Source organism: Sinocyclocheilus rhinocerous, unplaced genomic scaffold (assembly GCF_001515625.1).
Source record: "Sinocyclocheilus rhinocerous isolate Xijiao unplaced genomic scaffold, SAMN03320098_v1.1 scaffold853, whole genome shotgun sequence".
In the NCBI taxonomy this organism is placed as follows: Eukaryota; Metazoa; Chordata; class Actinopteri; order Cypriniformes; family Cyprinidae; genus Sinocyclocheilus; species Sinocyclocheilus rhinocerous.
This window is the reverse complement of record NW_015627738.1, coordinates 2,380,345-2,391,165: the sequence shown is the minus strand read 5'-3', so window position 1 is coordinate 2,391,165 and position 10,821 is coordinate 2,380,345. Positions and strand designations below refer to the sequence as shown.

The following is a 10,821-nucleotide window of genomic DNA, read 5'->3' as shown; positions in this document are numbered from 1 at the left end:
CACTCGAACTGATTTGCTGAAATCAAAACAGGGACGATAATAGGTGAGCGCCAGCCAATACGATTGCAGTTTGTACATTAGTTCCGCCCCACTACCGGAGAAACCGGCAGTTCTTAAAAGCTGAAGAACTCCAAAGGAACTTTGACAGGAAAATGCAACAAAGAATATCGTTTACATATAGCACATCAATTCTGCATGGTATGTAAGACTAGTCGCCCAGAGTAAAGATTTAGTCGCATATGCGAGTGATTTACTCGCCTTGCTGAATAAACATTAATTTCTTTAAAAAAAAAAATCTTACTGACCCCAAACTATTGAACAGCAGTTTACATTTAAGTAAGTCTGGCAGAAGACATGTCAAAACCACATGCATTTTATCATGTTTCATCTCAAAATCATATTATTTCTTCATAAGATTATTTTCGCATTTTACTGAACAGTCTATTTATTTAGTTATTTATTTCTTTTTATCACAGGATGTTGATGATTTCTTTGAACACGAGAAGACATTCCTTTTAGAGTACCACAACCGTGTCAAAGACTCGTCTGCCAAATCCGATCGAATGATCAGGTCTCACAAAAGTAAGTTTCTCTTTTCCATATCCTATTTTTATGGGTGAACGCGTCACACATTTGTAAGTGCTCGTGGCTCACATGACCTTGTAGTGTCAAGGATAAGGCAAGGTCAAAGGTCTCCAGTCCAGTTACCTCTGCCAATAGCATTTCAGATATACCCACAAAACAAAACTGTATTAGCATTGTGCTGTTCATCTCTTCTAAGGTGAATTGAATAAAACTTTATTCAGTGTCAAAGCTATGATCTATAAATACTCCCATATCATGTTTCCTCATTTTGCACTGTTTGTCTAACGTTAATTTGCATGCAAAATTAGACATTGGAAAGGTTGTTTTTTTTCTTTTAGGAGTGCTAACATAATGCTGCTTAGTAGGAAAATGTGTCATGATCGAATGTCAGGTGACTCAAATGTAAAGTTGGATAAGTATCTGATGACATGCAGTGTATTGTGTAAAATGATCTGAATAATGTTTTAGAGATTTTAATGCAGCACTTTCCAATAATGCAGATGAATTCAGAAATATGTTTTGGTCATTCACATCATTTTATTTCCAATTCCGAGCCAAATGTTTAGTCTTTTCCTTGTGTGCCGTGAGTCTTATTGGCACAACACTGAAACATGAGCTGTGAATGCTGTGAATACTGAGTCAGTGAATGTGTGAAACACTGACAGCGTTTCCTCATCTAGAGATCTAACAGGACGTGTGTTTCAGGTGCGGCGGATGATATCAACAGAATCGCCTCCACGCTGTACACCTTAGGAACCCAGGACTCCACAGATCTGTGCAAGTACGACAATGATTTCCCATGGAGCTCCAAAAGGGAATGTTTTAGGGGCCGTTCACACTGAATGCGTTTTTCCATTCCACTCCACTACTTTTGCATTGTTTTCTATGTAAACACGCACTTGATGGACGTGTTTGACTGTTGCACTCGCGTCTCACGACTGTGCAGCGTCTTGCACACAACAATCTAAAAACATGGCGTTCAAGTTTTAAAAAATGCGTCTCAAGGCCTTCAGTTTTTTTTTGCGTGTCTCGTATTTTTAAAGCAAAAAAGTGTGAATGGCCCCTTAGTCTTTTTAGATCGGTTAATGGAGTCAAAGGTTTGACTTGCTTTTTGTTTTGTTCCCTCCTAAACAGATTTTTCTTGAAAGTATCAGAGCTTTTTGAGAAAACACGGGTAAGCATTTCCAGTTTCATAATCATTTTAATATAGATACATTTTTAATAATTTAGTGTTGTCCTAAGTTTAATCCTTAATTTTTAAAACCATATAACATTTACAACGTTATGACATAATATGAATAAGAAGTATTCGTTACAGTTAATAATAAAATATAGTTTAACTATGATCTTTGTTAATGTTAGTTAATAAAAATTATTATTTATTGTTCGTTCGTGTCAGTTCACAGTGCAGTGTCTCACAAAATGTGAACCAATACAATTTTGATTTAAAAAATATATTCGTACATGCTGAAATTAATATTAACTAGATTAATAAATGCTGTAGCAGTATTATTCATAGTTATTAACCAGTGTATTTTAGTATTATTTACATACTATAAAGTATTTATATTTTTATTGCTATTTTAATTGCCTTTTATTTTTATGTTTTATTTTTCTTTTATATTTAGTTTTTGTTATGTGCTTCAGTCATTTTTATTCATTTTTTTATATTTATATTTAGCTTTATTTTTATTTCAGTTTTTCTCATTTTCGTTTAATATTTAGATTTCGTTTAATTACCGAAAACCATTTTTAATGGTATTGGTTAATGATAACAACACTGTAGTTAATATTGACAAATGAGACCAAAACATTTATGATTCTGCACTATTACTAGGTAACTAATCACTAATCATTTTGTTCATACAAAAGGTCTTGTTCATTTGTTTTTAATTATATATATATATATATATATATTTTAGAAAAATAATAAATTTTTCTTAAAATTTCTCATTTAAAAAGTGTATAAGATTACAGTTTTTTGTGACTACCTTACTCTCTAAGGTGAAGAGAAGTTAATTTGGTCATTTGTTATGTCTAACTTCAGAATTTGATGAATCCGAGAGTTAGGGGCTATAAAGTCACTCACCTCTTCCTCTGTTGTTTTCAAACTCTCAGAAAATTGAAGCTCGCGTGGCGGCCGATGAGGATTTGAAACTTGCCGACTTGTTGAAGTACTACCTCAGAGAGTCGCAAGCCGCTAAGGTAGAGATGTGTGGTCAGCATGTTGAACTGGCAGCTGGTCATTAGAGGGCTTTCCTTCCGACGTTAGTGAGTGATTTGTTGCTGTAGCCCTGGGATACAATGTAATTAAGCTACAGAAGTGATTCTGACTTGACTGTCCAAGGCAAAACAGTGGAACAGTGACCTCTTGGAGTATAAGATTCAGTTTAATACAGTATTGACTGTTCGTTGCAGAGGATTGATCTTCTGCTGTTCATAGTTACTGCTTCTTGACCCCGTTTGAAACACTTTTAGACTATGTGTGTTTTCTTTCTTTGTAAACTGCATTATCTCTTCCACAGGACCTCCTGTACAGACGAGGAAGAGCATTAGTTGATTATGAGAACGCTAATAAAGCTCTGGACAAAGCCCGAGCTAAAAACAAAGACGTCCTACAAGCAGAAACCACGCAGCAAGTGTGCTGTCAGAAGTTTGAGAAAATCTCTGAATCTGCAAAACAAGGTCATTCATATATATATTATTCAAACAGTGGATTCAGTACAAAAACGACTTGATTTTACATCGTTCCCCAATCAGACGCAACGTAGTAAAAGTTGCTCTTCCTTGTAAACTGGCACAGCCAATTGCCATTTGTTGATTGCTTGGTTTTAATAGGTGTCACACTAGTTGGCTCCACCCACTGTTATGTCATTGGTCCAAAATCCGACTCCACAGATCTGATTGGTTCTGATTGTCATTTCACACTAGGGCTGAATAATCAAAACAAAACATCTGATTGGTTCTGATTGTCATTTCACACTAGGGCTGAATAATCAAAACAAAACTGAAATAAACCTAAATATTGATATTGCTTATCAAATCGCTACTATCAAATGCTACTAGCGCTATTATGAAAGGCAATGATTTAATTAAATAAATATATGCAAAGCATATTTTAGAGTGAAGAGTGTGAGCTTCCAGGAGTGGGTTTAAGCAGACTAAATACGTCACCAGAGAGAAGTCTGTCATTTTAACTGGAATATCCAGTTAGAACATTTTGATTAAACATTACAAGGTCAGAACATTTTTTTTTTTTTTAAATGAAACACATGCATGGATGAATTGTTAGTTTAGATCTATGACATGCATTTAGAAAAACAGAAGAATTTTCATTTCGTACTGACTTTAACAGCTCCTTGAGGTTTTCTGCTTGATGGTTGAACATTTGAAAATTATTTGTATAATAAAACTGTATAACTGTATAATGTTATACTGTATGTTGTTGTTGTTGTTATTATTATTATTATTATTATTTTTTTTTTTACAGAGATATATTACAACAGGAATATTTCTTTGTTTAATGTTTTTATTTAGTAATAATCATAATAAATAACAATCATTATTAATAGATAATAATAAAAAAAATTGCCACGTTGATTATTTAATCACAACATTTTGGGCCAAATTGTGCAGCACTGCAAGTAGGGACTTGTTTTTTTTTTTTTTTCTCTCAATTAATTTTTTTTTTTTTAAGAAAAAGTTTTTTCCCCAAAATTGTGCAGCCCTACTTTTGCTTTCAATCTGAACTGAGAATTTTGTTTGGACAAGGTGTTGTATGGAAATTTTGAAAATGAACTCTGTTAAATTGTTATGTGGCATATTGCTTTTAACCTCAGATTGCTCTTGGGAGTCACTTTGGATAAAAGCATCTGCTAAACAGCTGTTTTGCTCACTAAATATTAATGCTTGTTTTCCATTTAGAACTGATCGATTTCAAGACACGGCGAGTAGCAGCGTTCAGAAAGAACTTGGTGGAGCTGGCCGAGCTGGAACTCAAACATGCCAAGGTTTTCATTCACTTCATACTGCGACTCTTCACTGATGTCAAACCCATGTATTGTTTATTCATGATATATGCCCTGATCTCTCTCCAGGGGAATCTACAGTTGCTGCAGAGCTGTCTGGGGGTCCTGAAAGGGGACACTTAGGTCCTCGATCCAGGTTCTCCATATAGGGCTTTCCCTGCTTTGGTCTCGTCTTCATTCGGAAGATGGAGGAGAGAACATACCTGGGGTCAGTTTGTCTAAAGAGACGTCTGTACTTACCACTACCAGAGACACCACACTCCCTCCACAACCCCCCCTAAAGTGAGGCAGTCCACTGTGGAAGATCACCTGATCCACACCGCACAAGATATACGACTTCATTTAATCACACATTTTTGACTTTTAATTGTCAATTGTTTTCCATGGGATTCGCTTCATCATTCTCGTTTCGGCAGTTTTTGTCCCGCTTGTTTCGTTTTTCTGTTTCGCTTGGTTTTGTTTTCCCTGTTGTAATCTTCGAAGTTAGTTTTGGTGATCTGTGTGTGGATGCTGCTCAGATATCTTGTTCAAGTTGAGCTGATTATTACAATTAAAGTGTATGGTCACTCAAAGCCTTGTACATGTGTTAGTTTTCATCGTATAGCTATGGTTCGTCGTAATCGGACTAATTTTCTGCAAAGCTGTTTATTCCTTTTTTCATTCCTAACAAATAATGCTTCAGTATGTTTGCCTTAAAATGTAGATTCATATGACATTGTAAAAAAAAAAATCATACATGGATGCATTTTTTCTCCAGACTTTTTTGAAGTGCACTATATGAATGTTGTTTTCTTTTTCACAATATGTGACCAAAGCTTCCATTTATTCAGATGGAGGAATGCTGAGACAAACGCTGATAACAATGATAAAATGACCATGAAATAACAAAAAATAAATGATGCTGTTTACTTTAAGTGAGATTTTTTTTTAATGTCAACTGATGGTTTGAATTAATGGACACATTAAATAAAGGAAGTGTTCGCTTACTGGCAAAATATTTGTTATCTTACACAATGAGATTTCTTTAATACAATCCAGCTGCCACTTATAGTTCGGGAGACCTTTAAATAGTCTTTGATTATTTATTAAATGTAAAAATGACATGAAAATACATTTACACAAGTTGTAACCGCAATCATGGTGATTTGATATAATTAACGTTTTTTTTAGTGGCTTTTATTTTGACAGCTTTATTTTGAAGTAAAAAAAAAAAAGCGTGATCCGGAGATACTCTATAACTTGCTTTCCGGTGCTAAAGAGTTAATAAAGCAAAACGCGTTTTATTTTCCTAGTGTTTTACTCGAAATAAGAAAAATGAATCGAAAAGATGATTATGATTCATATGAGATTGAAGAGCCAAGCGATGAGGAAGGAGCCGGAAGCAGGTAAATAAAAATAACAGCAAACATTCTCTCAGGTGCAAACATGTAAACAAACAAATGTGAACACCAGCAGCTGGAGTTTGACCTTATATGCCTTATGTATGTTAGAAATACATTGGTATTAGTATACATGGTTATTTAATAGCATTTCCATCGAGTTGTAAACATGAGCATCATAAATGCTCTTCAGAGATCAGATTGACACAGTGTTTTCTACTTGTGTGTGTGTGTGTGTGTGTGTGTGTGTCATGAACACCATAAATGCTCTTCAGAGATCAGATTGACACAGTGTTTCTGCTCAGTTCTGAGGATGAGCTGGATATTCTTCTCAACGGGACCCCGGAGCAGAAGAAGAAGCTGATCAGAGAGTATCTGACGGGGGAGAGCGAGTCCTCCAGCGGCGATGAGTTTGAGAAGGAGATGGAGGCAGAGCTCAGCAGCACCATGAAGAGCCTGGAGTGCAGCTGGACGGCATCTTCAGCTCAAGGTTTCACAAGCACACATTTAAAATGTAACTATAACAATTATAACAGTAAATGAACTCGAATTTGAATTCAACATTTCATTTACAGGTCAAACATCTGGGACCAGTGACAGCACTTCCACAGCAGACAAGCAACAGACTCAGGTGTATGACAGCATTTACTTTGACTCAGACTCAGACTCGGATGAAGATGGCACAGCTGGTAATAAATCAAAAAGCAAAAATGTTTTATTATTTCTTTGCATATTGTACATCAAGAGTAACAGTTGTTAATATGGTTACGTTTTGAGATCACAAATTACAAAAGAATGTTTTTCTACTCCTCGTAAAAGAAATATTTTATTTCAAAGGCTTTCAAAAATGGAAACTATCAAAGACCGAATTACATAAAGTTCAGTTTAAAACAATTAATGATATTTATCCATGTGGTAATTAAATTATTGTTAAGCGCTTTTGGGTCAGAATGTATATGAATTGTTATTTGCAAACAGTGTAATGCCTGATTTTGATAATCACATTAAGTTTGTTTTTTTTATGCAAAAAAAAAGAGGGGTTGAATTTGTGTAAAAGTATTTTGATTATTGGCAAGTTTTATTTAAACAAGTTTTGTGGCATTTGAAAATGCAAAAAAATAAATGCCTACACACACACACACACACATATATATATATATATATATATATATATGTATATATATATACTTTTTTTTCATTTAGTGTATGCTGGATTTATTGTTTTTGTGTTTAACAATAATGTGTAATGTGGCAAAGAGGAGTAATAAAGGGTAAATAATTTGTTGATGTGATTTTTTTGTGCTGTATCAGGCAGCTCTCAGGGACTGAGGAGGAAGCAGCGCTCTGTTCTCACAAATGATGAGCTGTTATATGACCCAGATGAGGATGATCGCGACCAGGCTTGGGTGGATGCAAAAAGACTCAGACTCGGATGAAGATGGCACAGCTGGTAATAAATCAAAAAGCAAAAATGTTTTATTATTTCTTTGCATATTGTACATCAAGAGTAACAGTTGTTAATATGGTTACGTTTTGAGATCACAAATTACAAAAGAATGTTTTTCTACTCCTCGTAAAAGAAATATTTTATTTCAAAGGCTTTCAAAAATGGAAACTATCAAAGACCGAATTACATAAAGTTCAGTTTAAAACAATTAATGATATTTATCCATGTGGTAATTAAATTATTGTTAAGCGCTTTTGGGTCAGAATGTATATGAATTGTTATTTGCAAACAGTGTAATGCCTGATTTTGATAATCACATTAAGTTTGTTTTTTTTATGCAAAAAAAAAGAGGGGTTGAATTTGTGTAAAAGTATTTTGATTATTGGCAAGTTTTATTTAAACAAGTTTTGTGGCATTTGAAAATGCAAAAAAATAAATGCCTTACGACCCAGACGAGGATGATCGCGACCAGGCTTGGGTGGATGCAAAAAGAAAAGAGTAAGCTTTTGTGACTAAAAAAATGTACGGTTTTTGACGTTCAGAGCTTAATTCCATTTTCTGATACAGATACAGGAATCAGAGGCGGCTGCCACCATCAGCAAACAGAAGAAACAAACCACACACTGTTCCAAGCAGTGACGCTGTCCTCAACTGTCCGGCCTGTATGACCACCCTGTGCCTGGACTGTCAGAGGTACGGTCACATTCAGTTCATACTGCAGTGTCAGATTCTGTGAAGATTATTTCAAAAAATCTATTTTTTATTTAATAAAAGTCTTCTCAACCCGCAGGCATGAGAAATATCGGACGCAGTACAGAGCCATGTTCGTGATGAACTGCACAGTCAACAAAGAGGAAGTGCTGCGCTATAAAACTGCCAATAAGAGAAAGCAGAACCGGCACAGAAAGAAGGCCCGTCTGGAGTCCACGACCACATCAGCAGAGGCTGAAATGGAGTCAAGTGCAGGTCTGACTGATGCACGCTTGGCAGGAATGGATGAAGAAGCAATATATCACCCGGTCAAGTGCACCGAATGCTCCACTGAAGTGGCAGTGTATGATAAAGATGAGGTGTATCATTTCTTTAACATCCTAGCAAGTCACTGCTAAGGGCATTTACTGGACTTACAAACCACACGTTTTGGTTGGTTTAATGTTGTGCATCACCAGGCAACTTTACTGTAAAGTGCAAATTAGAGAAACATATAAAAAAAATTTGGGGAAAGGAATGTGGCTAGACATGATTTTATTTATAGGGCTTATATTTGATTTATATTGTGTTGTAAAATGTAAACACTTTCATGTGATCCACTTCAAGTAAATTACATTTCATATTTGCATAAACGTTCTGTTGCCTCTCAGATAGACCCTTTTATTAAATTGTATTTTTATACACAGTAGAGGACATGGAAATTAATCAGATTGAACAGAAGTGACATATGAAAATGTTTTAAGCTTTTTTTTTACACTGCTGCAAAAGCATTTAGCTAATCTAAACGTGCTCTCGATGTGAACGTTGTCATTTGAATAAATGTTTTCATTTTGATTTTATAGAAAATTAATTTCCTAACAAATATGACGGCATCTTTGTGATGTATGCCGATAATAAAGTTTTGCGTGTTGTCGCTCTTTTTTTGTCGGGACTTTTATTTTGTTGCTCTGTTATAAGTTCACCCAATTTCTTTTCTAGCACACGACTTTTATTTTGTTATGATCTGGACCGGAAAGGGAGAGGTGACGGTGAGACCAACACGGGTCGAGAGAAAATATGGCGTTAGGAGATGCCTGGAAACAATTATCTTGGTTTTATTACCAATATTTGCTAGTAACAGCTCTGTATATGTTGGAGCCTTGGGAGAGAACTATCTTCAGTATCCTTTTATTTTTTCATAAAATACAGTGCTTTTTATGTGTTAAGAAACAACATTTGGGAAGAGTTCCTACCTCCACGTAAGGTATCAGGTTGTTTCCTTATCCTTACTATTCAAGTGTGCCGTGCACTTACCTGTATCGTACGATTAGCTAAATATTTTTATAATATATTTAAATGTTGTCTGTATCTCAGCGAATTCATGTTTTTTTCAACCAGCGTTGACTGTAGAAGGCTGTTTTGCTGATCGTAAATCTATTATATCTAATTCTGCAACTGTTGATTCGTATTTGCTCTTTAAAGTTATGTTTGTATGAGTGACTCTATGCAACTTCAGAAGAATTTAACTGTGGCTAGTTTTGAACTGAATTACTGATGTAACCTGCTTCTGGTGGGTGTGACGTTTAACATTTCAGTATTTGACAACATGAGCTGATTTTCAGGTCTCTTCTAGGAAGACGATTGTGGGAACGTGTGATCTTTAATTTCACTGTAACCAGTTGCACTTGCTTCATTCACCCTTTCTGTAGTGAGGAACATGTTTTACTGAGGTCAAACAAAGTCATGTCAGCTGACTTGTGTTAGTGCTATGTTTGAACATTGGTAATCTTTGTAACGTTTTTTTTTCATTCATATGTATACATATACAGTGTTGGGGAAAGTTACTTTTAAAAGTAATGCATTACGATATTGCGTTACTCCCTAAAAAAAGTAACTAATTACGTTACTTAGTTACTTTTTATGGAAAGTAATGCGTTGTATTACTTCTGCGTTACTTTCGCGTTACTTTTTAAATATAAGCAGGGCTTGATTGTTTTTAATATAAGAAGTTCTATTTATAGCAAATATAAAAGCCATTTCACACCAAAAAGTGTAATGAATAAACCTCAGGCTGAAGGAAAAGTAAATTCACGTCTGTACAGTAGAACGCAGGAGAATAAACACTCTTCAGCAATAAAAAAACAAAGCACAATTGTTAGTTCCTTTAAAGTCATTTTTGCTTATTAGTATGGTTGAACTGGATCCTCAAAGGTCAGCAGCAAAGATATTGGTTAATAAAATGGGATTAGATACATTTGTGTTATTTAACATATTTAATTATTGCAGGTTTGCGTCATATTCTGAGTTTGCATTTCACTGTTTTAATTCATTTTGATGAATACTAAATCTGTTTTTTGTGAGTGGGATGAATTAATGCACATTCACATTTAGTCTAGAACTACAGTAACATCATGTTCACACAGCGCACACAACGCCTCTGCACTCCCGATTTCTCCCAATATGGGGACAGGAGACTTGTCAGTCAATAAATGGGAAAACAAAGTAACTGGCATTACTTTTTTGAAAAAGTAACTCAGATATTTTCTGGTAAATTAAAAAAGTAATGCGTTACTTTACTAGTTACTTGAAAAAAGTAATCTGATTACGTAACTCACGTTACTTGTAATGCGTTACCCCCAACACTGATGGTGGATGGTTAGTTGTTTCTTAGCTAAACATGAATGCGTGCTTA

The 10,821-nt window shown here is 35.0% G+C and overlaps 2 protein-coding genes across 2 annotated transcripts in view; both read left to right on the top strand.

Moving 5' to 3' along the window:
* Positions 1 to 5,527, top strand: part of LOC107733861 (sorting nexin-6) — a 10,763-nt gene extending 5,236 nt beyond the window's left edge. The window contains exons 8-14 of the mRNA XM_016545687.1: positions 477 to 582; positions 1,291 to 1,366; positions 1,720 to 1,759; positions 2,704 to 2,790; positions 3,111 to 3,270; positions 4,510 to 4,595; positions 4,683 to 5,527. Coding sequence (XP_016401173.1) covers positions 477 to 582; positions 1,291 to 1,366; positions 1,720 to 1,759; positions 2,704 to 2,790; positions 3,111 to 3,270; positions 4,510 to 4,595; positions 4,683 to 4,736 — 609 coding nt within the window. The 3' untranslated portion in view covers positions 4,737 to 5,527. The remainder of the gene's footprint in view (positions 1 to 476; positions 583 to 1,290; positions 1,367 to 1,719; positions 1,760 to 2,703; positions 2,791 to 3,110; positions 3,271 to 4,509; positions 4,596 to 4,682) is intronic.
* A 280-nt stretch (positions 5,528 to 5,807) lies between these two features.
* On the top strand, positions 5,808 to 8,640 carry LOC107733856 (E2F-associated phosphoprotein-like). Its single transcript, XM_016545675.1, has 7 exons — positions 5,808 to 5,998; positions 6,298 to 6,482; positions 6,568 to 6,681; positions 7,304 to 7,392; positions 7,912 to 7,937; positions 8,007 to 8,132; positions 8,230 to 8,640. Exons 1-7 carry the CDS (start codon positions 5,928 to 5,930, stop codon positions 8,546 to 8,548), a joined length of 930 nt encoding a protein of 309 aa, XP_016401161.1. The 5' UTR covers positions 5,808 to 5,927; the 3' UTR covers positions 8,549 to 8,640.
* The last annotated feature ends 2,181 nt before the right edge of the window (positions 8,641 to 10,821 follow it).